This window comes from Lytechinus pictus, chromosome 3 (assembly GCF_037042905.1).
Source record: "Lytechinus pictus isolate F3 Inbred chromosome 3, Lp3.0, whole genome shotgun sequence".
Classification (NCBI taxonomy): Eukaryota; Metazoa; Echinodermata; class Echinoidea; order Temnopleuroida; family Toxopneustidae; genus Lytechinus; species Lytechinus pictus.
The window spans coordinates 73,103,572-73,118,312 of record NC_087247.1 but is presented as its reverse complement, the minus strand read 5'-3'; the positions used below and the strand labels follow the sequence as shown (position 1 = coordinate 73,118,312).

Sequence of the window (14,741 nt, the reverse complement as noted above, 5' to 3'; positions counted from 1 at the left end):
ATCGTAGCCATGGCGTATTTTCCTTTAGCAAGAAATTTATCCACACTGTGCTGCACTCGACCCAGGTGAGGTGAATGGGTACCCGGCAGGAGTAATTCCTTGCATGCACTGAGCGCCGGTGATGGTAGCTCGGGCTAAAGCCGGGGTAATAATAGCAGCGCTTTGTATCCTCTGGCAAAAAGCGCTTTATAAATCCAGCTATTATTATTATTACTATTATTATCTCGTGAGGTCTAAAAATGCCAAATTCTTTTGGATGCGCAATTCTTAAGAACATCATCCATTTTGGGTTAACTTTTAAGCTCCATAGCAAAAAATCAAAGACCCATGTTAATTTTTGCATATTTGGAATATTCAGGTGCTAAAGTATATATGTGCAAAGTTTGGCATGTTTGGGAGCAAGACTACGGAACCACTCGCATTTTAGACGGTATTAACAGACTTTTGCCTGTTTTCGGCGCATTTTGGGCTGTTTCAAGCCGACTCGCAAAACTTTGGACACTGATAATTTGAAAACGAGCACATGGACCTCATAGTTTAAATGTCTTAACTTTTTCAGAATATATTCCTCTACAAATCTAGAGAGTATGATGAAAATGACATGGATTTTGAATGTTTGGGAGCAGGACTATTCGTATTTTAGACATTCTGGACGGTATTAGACTTGCCCGTTTTAGGCGCATTATAGACTGTTTCAAGTCAACTCGCAACACTTTGGACACTGATAGTTTAAAAACGAGCACATAGACCCCATATTTTTATCATTTTAACGTCTTCAGAATATGACATGGATTTTGAATGCTAGGGAGCAGGACTAAGGAACCATTCGTATTTTAGACATTTTGGACGGTATTAGACTTTTGCCCATTTTAGGCGCATTATAGACTGTTTCAAGCCAACTCGTAACACTTTGGACACTGATAGTTTAAAAACGAGCACATGGACCCCATATTTTTAATATTTTAACTTCTTCAGAATATATTCCTCTACAAATCTAGAGAGTACGATGAAAATGACATGGATTTTGAATGTTTGGGAGCAGAACTACGGAACCACTCGCATTTTAGACGGTATTATCAGACTTTTGCCCATTTTCGGCGCATTTTGGGCTGTTTCAAGCCAACTCGCAAAAGTTTAGACACTGATAGCTTAATAAACGAACACATGGACCCCATGTTTTTAATATTTTAACGTCATCAGAATATATTCCTCTGTAAATCTAGAGAGTATGATGAAAATGACATGGATTTTGAATGTTTGGGAGCAAAACTACGGAACTATTCGCATTTTAGACGGTATTATTAGACTTTTGCATGTTTTCGGCGCATTTTAGGTGGATTTCAATATTTTCAAGCCAACTTGCAACACTTGGGACACCGACAGTTTAAAAACGAGCACATGGACCCCATATTTTTAAGATTTTAATGTCTTCAGAATATATTCTTCTACCAATTTAGGGAGTATGATGAAAATGACAAGGATTTTGAATGTTTGGGGGCAAAACTACGGAACCATTCGCATTTTAGACGGCATTATTAGACTTTTGCACGTTTTGGGCGCATTTTGGGCGATTTTCATGCCAACTCGCATCATTTTGGATACTCATAGTTAAAAAACGAGCACATGGACCCCATATTTTTAACTTCCCTACACCTTCGATATGCATTCCTCTACAATTTAGCCAAATTTGATGAAAATGACATGGATTTTGAAAAAATTGCAGCTTACAAAATACTTTTTTAATTTTTGAGTAGATTCACGTCTTTGAAGATTTATTTTTTTCCGAGTTTTTGCACCGTTCTTGCCAAATGAGGGCTCTGCTGACTCCAAATATATACAGTTTTACCAATTACAAGACTTTCTCTTACTTTGGTATACACTTTGTTATAGATCTTGAAAATTTGATGAAGTTTGATGCGGTATCCACTGAATAAAGATGATTTAAACTCATTTGGTGAATTCCTGAGGTCTAAGAGAGGCATAATTCTCTTGATTGCGCAAGATTGCATATCATTCAAATACTGCGACTTTGAAGACCCATAGAAAAAAAATAAGCACACGAACCTATGTTATTTTTTGCATTTTCGTAATGCATAGATACCAAAATAACTCTCTGCATAATTTGGTGAAAATGACATGGACTTCATTTTAACTGTGGAACATCCTTAACATGAATTTCTGCTAAAAATAGTTTTTAGACATAAAAAGTCATACTGACACACACTTCTGCCTTAGTAAGAGAGGATTCTTTAAACAAAATTAAGAGTTCTTTAGATTGATGCATAATCTATAATTTTAGCACTGAAGATGTCATAGCTTGGGCAAATGATTACTTTGTGTGGAATGTCTAGGAGGCTGTTCTCACTACGTTCCTAAAACTAGTTTACTGGAAACTAGTTTAGTGGAAACTAGTTTAACGCGTAGTGAGAACGGTCAAAGCGGTCTTGGAAGCGATCTTCCAAACCAGTTTGGAAAACCACCTCGCGATGTAGTTTTCAAGATCGCTTTGCCTCGTTAAACTGGTTTTAGCGTAAGTGAGGACACAACCGTTCTTCGGGAAGCGATCTTCGCACATTTTGAGCGCGCTACTCCACACGACAGGTGTAGAATGCCTATGCTGCGGTTTCGAATTTCGCGCGAAACGTGTCACCCCACTGAGAGCGTTTCCATAGCAACAAGATCGCTTTACGTGAAGTGATTTTGAAAACCACTTTCGTGTGATCAAGTGAGAACGCTAGCAAAACGATCTTCCAAACTGGCTTTCTGAACCGGTTCCCAGTAAACTAGTTTTAGGAACGTAGTGAGAACAGCCTCTAGGTGTATATCCTGACTCAAATTGTATGAACTGTTTGACATTTTTTGTCCATACAATGTTAAAAACTTGCTGGGGAAGTCTATTGTCCATGGTTCTTCTAAGATGAGGATAAAGGCTTTTGCCATTTTCTAAACTTATTGGTGTCAATCTTGTACAGGTTCTTTTATTTTGTTTTACTGTCCAAAGTATAACTTCACTGATAAAATACAGGTCTCCTCTACCAAATCATGCATGTGTAGTAATTTTTTTTTTGAGTGGACTTGAGTTATTGCTATATGGAATGTTAAGGTTGCTAGGAAAAAAATCTAATTTACTGGGTGCAATCCAGAAATCTATTAACATCAGTAAACTTCCCCCAGCAAGCCTTTAACATTCCATTGTCCATGGCAGACTATGAATGAAAGTCAGACTAAATCAGAGGTACTGAGGATATGTACTTTATTTCATCGTTACTGTGCCATGGACCACTGATGGCCTGATGGTAGAGCCGCTGACCAGCTATCAGTAGAAAACAGGTTCAAATCCTGCTGGCTCCAGGAATTTTCTTTATTTTTCATATTGAATTTATATTCTAATTTTCTTAGTAGAAATTGGTATTCACATCATCTTACTGTAAGCTGCAGATAGGAGTTTTATGACAAATCAAACATCTAAGGAATAACATTTCAAAAGGAGTGAAATACATCAGCATAGGTAAGGTGGTTGTATACGTACGGATCCCTCTTGTCCCTTAGATCTTGTATGTATTGATAACCTTCTGTTAATCTGCCATTAGAGCATATGATAGCCTGACAAAATAGATATTATAATAGAAATACTCAAATGTATTAACAGAGTATAAGATCTCAAATAATAATAATAGAAAACATCATAACAATAGTGACTTTATGGTTTTCAGATGACAAGAAAATGTGTCCTTATCATCATTTAGTAGGCTATTGATTATTCAGTCTTGCTAGTAACATAGTTTTATAAAAGTCCCGTTCAGAAATCATCTACCTTCATCATCATTATCATCATCAAGATAATAGTGAAAATCATCAATGTTATTTTCAATTCAAAGCAAATACAAAAATGTACGTAACTAAAAAGCGCATTTTCTAACTTCTACATATAAAAGTTCAATTCGTCTCACTTAAAGTAGAAATATATTGAAAATCATAAAAATGAAGAATTATATATCAAATTAAAGGGGAAAATAAGAAGAACACGATGGTGTACATCATTTATCATGGAGACCGATGAAACTCACTTACTTGATAGTTTAAAGTTCTTTCTCTGAATGCTTCAAACACGCACAATTACGTCCGCGAAATTGGGGTTTTTTATGACGTGTATAAGTGTACGAGAGACGTGATTGGCTCTCCCACGTCAAGCTCCACTTGCATGCAAAACCTGTTGCGAGGGTGTGTTTTCTCCACACTGTCACTGAATACTTCGATCACGAACTGAAAGAAAACCCAGAAGTTTATCTAGATTTTGGATTTTCAAATTGATGATTTTGAAGATGAAGAGAAAATTGATGAAGTTTCTATAGCTCTATAGTGACGAGCTGGATGGAGGTAAATTAGGGGAATTACGCCTATGATGATAAGTCGGACAATTCAGCTTGCATGCCGATTCGCTACCAACTCATGCAGCTGCTAGTGCTAGCTGCACGTAGGCCTACCGCGGGCCAAAATAAATCAATGAAAATTCCAGCCTGACCAGCCATACAGAGTCTCTTCCCTCTGTCAAGGCTCTAAAGAAGGAAAATAATGATATAACTGTACTTACAAACAAGTAAATATATCCAAATCTGAAGGCAAATCAACTCAACGAATAGCAGCAGACGATATGCAGCTACGATAAACTTCACGTGGCTGGGATTAATTGTCACTCGTTCTGTTAGGTATAATTTCTACCTCATTATTTTGACAAAATTACGAAACTCTGGGAATTATCTATATAAAAATATAGTAACACCTCGTACTATTTTTAAATTACGATAAAACCTTTTTTGAAGCAAAAAGTTGAGGTAAATTAAAATTAGATGTAAAAGATCATCCCCAACATGCGTAGCTCGTATGTGATTATAAACAAACCATCACAAACACACATTGCTTGCTCGCCTTGGCTGAGAGAGTAGATATGCACGTGTTGCACAGCTATCAATCTGCATTTTGGATGGTTTTGTTTACAATCACATACGAGCTATGCATGTTGGGGATGATCTTTTACATGTACATCTAATTTTAATTTACCTCAACTTTTTGCTTCAAAAAAGGTTTTATCGTAATTAAAAAATAGTACGAGGTGTTACTATATTTTTATATAGATAATTCCCCAAGTTTCGTAATTTTGTCAAAATAATGAGCTAGAAATTATACCTAACAGAACGAGTGACAATTTATCCCATCCACGTGAAGTTTATCGTCGCTGCATATCGTCTGCTGCTATTCGTTGAGTTGATTTGCCTTCAGATTCGGATATATTCACTTGTTTGTAAGTACAGTAATATCATTATTTTCCTTCTTTAGAGTAAATTTTATTGACCGAGGGACAAGACTCTGTCTGGATGGTCAGGCTGGAATTCATTTTCATGGATTTATTTTGGCCCGTGGTACGTGCAGCTAGCACTAGCAGCTGCATGAGTTGGTAGCGAATCGGCATGCAAGTTGAATTGTCCGACTCATCATCATAGGCGTAATTCCCCTAATTTACCTCCATCCACGTCACTAGAGCTAGAAACTTCATCATCATTCTCTTCATCTTCAAAATCATCAATTTGAAAATCCAAAATCTAGATAAACTTCTGGGTTTTCTTTCATTTTGTGATCGAAGTATTCAGTGACAGTGTGGAGAAAACGTACCCTCGCAACAGGTTTTGCATGCAATGGAGCTTGACGTGGGAGAGCCAATCAGGTCTCTCGTACACTCATACACGTCATAAAATTCAAGTCAATTCAGAGACCGATAGGAGGGGTATTTCGGAGAGGCATTTTAGCGCTTTTTAATTGGCGATTTCCACCTTATGTATCACTTTCGTTATTTTTGAATGACCAAATGATAATCCCCACATCATGACCTTTCCACTGATATATAATAAGGCCATATTCATAATCAATATATTTCTCCTTTAAGCGGTTTTGAATACACATTCCAACAGTGGTGCATTTCACACTTTTGCCACCGATCGCACTAGCGCTGCAAAAAGTGAAATAATAACATGCAATACAATCCACAAGGCTGTATGGTCAATTTTTTTCGGAATTAATAACTTTTTTAATATGTTTTGGAGCAATTTTGGGTCAGACATGAACTTACATAATGTTGCTTAATTTCCCCAAAGCAAACCAAGGCTTCAAAAATTTTGTCTCAAAAGATGTGCAAGACTTGAAAGCAAAAATTCAGGGAGCAGCGTAGTTGAAAAAATATTGAAAGGGCAGAATGGTCGCAGAATACATCAAGGGTGGTTGATTACTACCCCCCCCCCCCCCCGATTGTAATAAATTTTCTTTCACTGTTTGATGGCTAATAAATAATAAATAATTCAGAAGAAATCAAACTTACATCATTTATAACCCTGGAGAAGTTTTCTTCTTTGACAGGTTTGGTGGCATCTGATGTCAACTGAAAAAATACAAAACAAATTTGATACTTAAAAGAGAAATATTTGTTGAAATATGACTCATCAGATCCAGAGCAAAAAACAAACATAGAAAAAGACAACAAATCTTGAATATACTAATGATACTTGACAGTAAATATTCAAAATCACTGTAATCACTCACTGAAAATAACATCCATCTGTTAATATACACTGTACAGGAAATAGAATAGCCCAACTAATGTGTAATCTTATGATAATATGAACGATCAATGTGATGATAGTACATGACTTGCGATGTAACATACAATTCCTTTCATAGTCTTCTATGGTCTTTTTTAATTCAAAGGATCTGTTTTCTTGTTCACACAACTACTGGGTTCCGTAGCACAAAGGTTCCCACAACTGCTAAATGGTAATGTCCAATCAAGATCATTGCTGCATGTATAATTTTCTCAAAACACTGTTAAGGAGCCAATCACAATTATCCTCTCATATTTGAAATCCAATTGCAAACCTTTGTATTTTGGCAAGGCTCCACATTAACTTTTTTGGTGGTGGCCCATTTGGGCCACCAAAACCACATTTTATTTTTTGGTGGCCCAACATTAAAATTTGGTGGTCCAAAAAGTATAAAAAATTATTGATATTACAAAAAAGGCTGACTGTGCACACTCAGTTTCATGAATCAAAGAGCGTCACAAAAGAATGAAAACAATTAACTGCTTTTATACATTGGGAAAATAATCATGTTGTCAGAGAAAATGAGTTGCCAGACAAGGCAAATACATCTGAATTCCATTTTCTTTTGTTTTTCCCCCCTTGTATAACTCAAATGTTGCACGTCTTCATTCGTCCATTATGCGACCTAACCAATTTCGTTGAGGCTGCGTTCAATCCATTGCACTCAGTCTAACAGCTTCGTGCAATAGATTGAACAGAGCCTCAACTCGTGTGAGGATAGATCGCGTAATGAAATCATGTGCATGCATCATTTGTATACTATACATTTATACTCATTAGCAAACCACAACATTTCTGGCAATGAGCCTGCCATCACTATTGTTAAACTTTACATTATTTTCTGGCATTTAAAAAATAAAAATCACCAGGGCACGTATCACAAATGTTTGAGATGAATTGCAAATATGAAAGAACCGCACTGATTGGTCCCTGGTTAGTATATTTAATCTAATGCGCGTGTAACATTGATATTGATTGGTCAGTTCATTTAGCGATTGATCACTTATCTTTGTGTTACGGAGCCCAGGGCCTGTATTTCATAAACGAGATAAGCATGCCTTAGTAAAAAATCTAAGCATTTTGTCTTATTTTCTGTCTTATGACAAAATTCTTAGCCAAAACGAGTATTCCATAAAGAATTGGCTAAGAATTTTGTCTTAGAATTTGGCTAAGAGTTTTTGCGCGACTAAGACAGATATAGGATGAATGGTCAAGCAACTTTTCTTCAAACTGCAGAGTCTGTATGCCATAAATACAACATGGCTAAGAATTTTGCCCTAACTTTAAGACAGTTTCAACGCTAAGTTATCTCCAGAGTACATCCGGGACAAAGACATCGATGAACTGGTTTGGGAGTTCAACCAAGTGATCGGAGAGGCGATGACAAGTTGCATTCCTTCTAAAATGACTTCGTCAAGATGGAAATTACCATGGATCAGTTATACCATTAAGCAAAACCTCAACAAAAAAAAGAGGCTCTACAAGAAAGCTAAGAAGAGTGGTTCCGCAGCGGATTGGAAAGAGTTTACACTCCTACAGAGGAGCACGGACAGAGAGATAAGAAGAGCTAGGAATAATTACATGGAGGACATTATTGGTGGCTCACTTCAAACCAATAACACAAAAGCCCTTCTGGAACTACATAAAGTCAATCAAGAGGGAAGTACTTGGGGTTCCTACATTGTCAGTAGATAATGTCAAGGTCACATTACCTAAAGATAAAGCACATGCTTTGAATAAGCAATTTAGTTCAGTGTTCACACAAGAAAACCTGGCAAATCTTCCAGATATTCAGGATTCTGATGTTCCGGACCTGCCTGACATCATAGTTACACAGACGGGGGTCGAAAAGCGCTTGAAAAAAATCCAACCCAACAAAGCTTCTGGACCTGATGCCATTCCGGCAAAGATCTTAAAGGAGTGTGCAACGTCATTGGCTCCGGTACTAACAAAAATCTATCAAAAATCCCTGGACTCTGGACGCGTACCTTCAGTCTGGAGAGAAGCCAATGTAACCCCACTCTACAAGAAAGGTGACAGGAGTGAGGCCAGTAACTATCGACCAGTATCCCTGACTTCCATACCTTGTAAGATCCTGGAGCACATTATTCATCATCATATCATGGCTCACTACGACAAGCATGGTGTACTTGCGGATGTACAACATGATTTCCGCAAGGGTCGATCATGTGAGACACAGTTAGCATCTCTTGCAGATGACCTAGCCAAGGCTCTGGATAATAGAGGTCAGGTAGACTTAAACATCATGGACTTTAGTAAGGCCTTCATAAAAACTTCATAGCACCAGAGTTCGCAATAACACCCTCCAGTGGATTGATTCGTTCTTAACAAATCGTCACCAGCAAGTAGTCGTACAGGGTGAAACCTCAGAAAAGTGTGATGTAACATCAGGCGTCCCGCAAGGGACGGTCCTCGGACCCCTCCTGTTCCTCGCATATATCAACAATCTTCCTTCTGGGATGTACTCCAATGATCGGCTTTTTGTAGATGACTGTATTGTATACCGAGACATACATGATACTAGGGACACAGAAATCTTGCGAGGGGATCTAAACAAACAAACTACATGGGAAAAGGATTGGCAGATGTCATTCAATGCCTCTAAATGTTTTCAAATGAGAATCACACATAAGAGAAAACCAATCCAAGTCAACTATAGGCTCGGTAATGTCACATTAGAAGAAGTGCAACATTATCCCTATCTCAGTGTGGAGTTATCAAGGGACCTATGTTGGTCAACTCATATTGACCAAATCTCATCAAAAGCCAATAAGATGTTGAAACTCTTAAAGAGAAATCTGCACTCTTGCAGCACTCGTACAAAGGACATTGCATACAAATCTCTAATACGACCAAGGTTGGAATACTGCGCAGCAGTTTGGGATCCACAACACAAATCAGACCAGGACAAGTTAGAATGGGTTCAACATAGAGCAGCTAGATTCACTTTAAAGGATTACAGCAGGGAATCTAGTGTCACCAAGATGCTACAAAAACTAAAGTGGGACACACTGAAAGTCCGCAGAAGTAAGGCTAGAATGACAACCTTGTACAAAGAGACACATGGATTTGTACCCTCCAACATATCAGCCCACCTTCAATCTCAAAACCCAACCAGTTGTAGATATCGAACCAGACAAAAGGGAACTCTCAAATACAACATTATAAGATCAAATGAAGAATGCTACCGACACTCCCTGTATCCCAAGACCATCCCAGAATGGAACCTTCTTGGTGAGGATATCAGAAATTCTAAAGACGTAGGAGTATTCAAACTCAAACTTGAAAGTTTGGACATAAACACCCTCGTCTCAAAAGCACACTACGTGTTTAGCGCTTGACCCCTTAACCCAAACGTACACGACAACCAGATGCTGGTGATTGTACGTCAACGGACAGATACAATTTGATTGATACAGATAATTGTTTAAGTTTCAAGGCAATTTCGGCCCATGCCTTTTCTTTATCCTCAAACGTGATACATGAATTAAACGTGGGTCTCAAGATCTCTTCCTTTCTCTTATCTCTGCTATTAGCATAATTTTCACCCCTTCAGTGAAATTGGCCTTCCTTTTTTTTCTCAGCCTCCATCTTGATATTTGTTATGATGCGATTTCTGCTTTAACACATAAAACGCATAGACTTTTTACCGCGGAGTAGCTGTTACGTTTGCAACAAAAGTTGCGTGACGCAATTTTCTCATGAATTTGAGACTTTGGATTAGCCATATTGTGTGACTTGAGACAAATGTCTAAAAGTTATAGAATATAGTTAGGGAAGATTTCTTAGACAAGCAAAATGCTAAGACAAATTGCCCAAACTTTAAACAAAAAGCTTATCTCGTTTATGGAATACGGGCCCAGGTCCATTAAAAAAAAAATAGATACCAGGCCATTTGCCTCTCCCACTCTGAAAGTACCCTGGCATTTTCTGTGACTAGCGATATGGAGTTTCATGACAAAGGAATCAACAACTTCAAGTAATGCCAGAGTAAATAAATTATGCACAAATCACCCTAGATTAAAAAAAGAATATTCACTTGTCATATTTCATTGGGGGAAAAAAATATTGTAGCAATTTGCATGGGGTCGGGTGCATCTTTTTTTATATCAATCTAATTTTATCAAATTAATTCTTGTCAGTAGCAACATATTTTCGAAACAGGCAAATTCAACAGGAAAGGGTGTATGTAAAAAATGTGATTGGTGCAGTGATTTTGAAACATTCAGGTGAAATGTTACTTTAAGATGGAAAAATCCTTCATTACAACCACCAAAAATATCAGGAAAATCCACATTTCATATCAATGAAAATGTCCTCCCTACAGTGTGTACATGTAATCTAAAAAGTAGTTTACCAATTTATTTATAAGCAATATAGAAAGAAATCATCATCAACTTTTTGGCTCAGACAGAAAGAAACCATGTAAAAAAAAAAACACAAGCGCATATGTGAGAATGTCATGTACTCCTCGGTTTACTGACGGATGGTCTAATATCACTTGGTCTAATCATCAGATGGGCTAACAACATTCGGCCTAAACCCACTTAGTCCAATTCTCTTTTGGTCTAATGACCACTTGGTCTAATAGCCAATTAGTCTAATGACCACTTGGTCTAATGACCACTTGGTCTAATAGCCAATTGGTCTAATGATGACTTGGTCTAATACTAGCTACCTGGTCTAATGCCAAGTTGGGCTAATCATCACTTGGTCTAACTTTCATTTGGTCTAATTGCCATTTCGTCTAATGTGTTTTATTGTCACTTGGTCTAATTGCATTTGGTCTGATACCAGTTCGTCTAATAGTCGGTTGGTCTAATACTAGTTGGTCTAATACCAGTTGGTCTAATTCTCACTTGGTCCATCATTCATTTGGTCTATATTGCAGTTGGTCTAATCCTCACTTGGTCCATTATTCAGTTGGTCTAATGTGCAGTTGGTCTAATTTCCATTTCGGCTAATTTCCACTTGGTCTAATTTCCACTTCGGCTAATTTCCACTTGGTCTAATTTCCAGATAGTCTAACATTCATTTCGTCTACATGCCACTTGGTCTAATTTGTAAAGTTTGCATGGTGATTTGTTTTCAATTTTCTGGTGAAATTTTAAAGTAACTTTCCGTGTGCGGGCCTCGAATCTTCACATGTGCGCCCCTCGATATTGGAGTACAGTTAGAGTGACTACATTTCCATTCCCAAATTTGGAAAAATATGGGAATTTTCAAAGCCTGTGGAGGTGGAAAAAAAACACGTTTGGAGATTAGACAAACTTTGGGGATTTTTGAAGGTTTTTATTTGGGGAAAAACAATAAATTTTGCTATTTTTCTGTAAAATAACGCTGTTAACGATCATTGAGGTGGAAAAAATATGATGTTTATTTACCAGGTCCCTCGGAGAGGACCTTAAGCCGTTGTTGGTCTTCTGGTTGCTTGCTCACAGGCATTCGTGCTTTCTTAGCAGTCAGGTAACAAAACCTCGGTATGTCCATCCACCTCTATGCATATGATCTACTGTATATAGTTAACGGCTGGCTTAACCCAATCAGGGTTCCCAGCTTTTCAAGAAAACAAAAATCCCTAATTTTTCTCTGAAGAAGTTTAAAAATTCCCTGATTAATATTTAAACCCATTCCCAGATTCTCATGCCTCTAAATTGTTGCAGTGAATTACGTGTATTATTATTTTTTTTATTTTACGTGTAGGCCTATTATTGTTTTTAATTATATGTACCAGTATACGCCTACTTGTACGGTAGTAAAAGAGGCTACACTAAAAAAAAGGACCATAACATGTCGTTCAATGAATGCTGTTTTAATATCAGGCCTGTGAGTAGAGGTTTTAAAGAACAAGTGGAATGCCTCTGGCCGTCTCACCTGCATCACGCGATTCAATATAGCAGCAGTGCTGATTTTGAAAACTACTATAACTCGCACAAGATGTTCAGTGATACTTGGTTACTCTTATTTCCACGTTTTATGAACTAGACCAATACACTTATAGAGATATGATGGCAATTCAACAAATACCCCCAACGTGGCCAAAGTTCTTTGACCTTACATGACCTTTGACCTTGATCATGTGACCTGAAACTCGCACAGGATGTTCAGTGATACTTGATTACTATTATGTCCAAGTTTTATGAACTAGACCAACACACTTTCAAATTTATGGCTGTAATTCAACAAATACCCCAATTTGGCCAAAGTTCATTGACCCTAAATGACCTTTGACCTTGATCATGTGACCTGAAACTTGCACAGGATGTTCAGTAATACTTGATTACTATTATGTCCAAGTTTCATGAATCAGATCCATAAACTTTCAAAGTTATGATGGTAATTCAACAGATACCCCCAATTCGGCCAAAGTTCATTGACCCTAAATGACCTTTGACCTTGGTCATGTGATGTGAAACTCATGCAGGATGTTCAGTGATACTTGATTAACCTTATGTATAAGTTTCATGAACTAGGTTCATATATTTTCTAAGTTATGATGACATTTCAAAAACTTAACCTTAGGTTAAGATTTTGATGTTGATTCCCCCAACATGGTCTAAGTTCATTGACCCTAAATGACCTTTGACCTCTTGTTGGACATAAGCTCATATTTTACAGTTTGTATAGCCGAAAAGTTCTCAATTAAAATACTTGATTTGCGGCTGTTGACAGTTTCTTGCATGATACTGAATGAAGATTCTACCATTGGGGCATGGAAGCATGACAGTAATGCAAATACCATCCTGCATAGATATGGGAATTTAGCTGCTTGGCTATTCCAGAAGTCCACTATGTCCAAGTTATCATCTGTAGGGTTATCATTCAACTGATATTGACGTATCTCCATGTCATACTTTGCTTTTCCTCTTCACTTTCGAATACATTACTGACCAATTCAGGGAGCCATGACAAGTACTTTAAGGTGAGAGTGTGGCCTCTACATTTGGGATCAACTGCTGAGATGCTCTTCAGCAGTTCATTGTTCAAAAGGCATTTTTCTTTGTAGACAAGCTCCGCATTTTACATATCCAGCCATGAGCTTCTTTGTCAAGTCATCTGCCATGGTCTTGGGCAAGTTCTTACGGATGTACTTCACAAAGATGCACTTCAGGATGTGGCAAATGATTTGACACATCATCTAGATCAATAGATTTCTAGATTTCTGTAGTCTCCATTGTGATGTGTCTTTCAGTTTCTCTGGTTTGATGAAACACACAAGAAAGTTTTTTAACAACTCTGATTGTTGATCATTGAGTAGGTGGACCATTGTTGTCTCCTTCTGAAACAGCATGACATATTTTTTTCAGGAGTGGGAGAACAGAAATGAAGATGTGAAGAATGACCTTTGTTTTTGGACCTGCATAGAACACTTTGTTCAGGATTCTGTTGGTTCTTTCATGGCCTTCTTTAGTCATCTTCCTCTTCTTGAAGTTATCCTGAATTTTCTTGATGGCTTCCTGCGCTGACTTTGGAACATTACGCTCCTTGTATATCTGAAGAACTGGTGCTAGATATGTGACCCGATCAGCATCAGAAAGGAAAGAATAGTAGAATATTGTGTAGGCATCCAACATGCACATCGTACACAGATAACCATCTATGGTTAACATATCTCTCTGGGGTTGTGGCTTTGATACCAAGGGCATCACATATCAAGAACACAGCTTCTTTCTTATCTGCAGACCATTTGAAATCATTGAATATAGAATTCAACAAAGATTCAACATGGCTCTCACATGGCTCACAGAATTTTTTAGCTGCATTTTGTGCATGATGACAAGAATCCCGTCGATGTCAACTAAATAAAGGGCCTTGTGTTTTCTAATTAATTTTTGTAGTCCTCCCTTAGATCCACGCATAACATTACAACTGTCCATTAGTATCGAAATGAGATTCTTCCAGGGAAGATTCAGACGATCAAATAATTTCACTAGCTCTTGGTAGAGCGTTGCACTGTCGACTTTGATAACAGTAAATGATGATAAATGCTTCACTACCACTTTATTCTCCCTTTTTGAGAAGTATGACACAAGCACTGATACCAAACGCATGTTTGTTTTAGACGTAGCCTCG

The 14,741-nt window shown here is 37.6% G+C and overlaps 1 protein-coding gene across 1 annotated transcript in view; it reads right to left on the bottom strand.

Moving 5' to 3' along the window:
• Positions 1-13,803, bottom strand: part of LOC129256724 (alpha-aminoadipic semialdehyde synthase, mitochondrial-like) — a 34,428-nt gene extending 20,625 nt beyond the window's left edge. Inside the window, exons 1-3 of the mRNA XM_054894890.2 lie at positions 13,693-13,803; positions 6,368-6,427; positions 3,530-3,603 (exon numbers count right to left, since the gene is read on the bottom strand). Of these exons, the coding sequence (XP_054750865.2) occupies positions 3,530-3,603; positions 6,368-6,427; positions 13,693-13,803 (245 nt within the window). The remainder of the gene's footprint in view (positions 1-3,529; positions 3,604-6,367; positions 6,428-13,692) is intronic.
• Between the last annotated feature and the right edge of the window lie 938 nt (positions 13,804-14,741).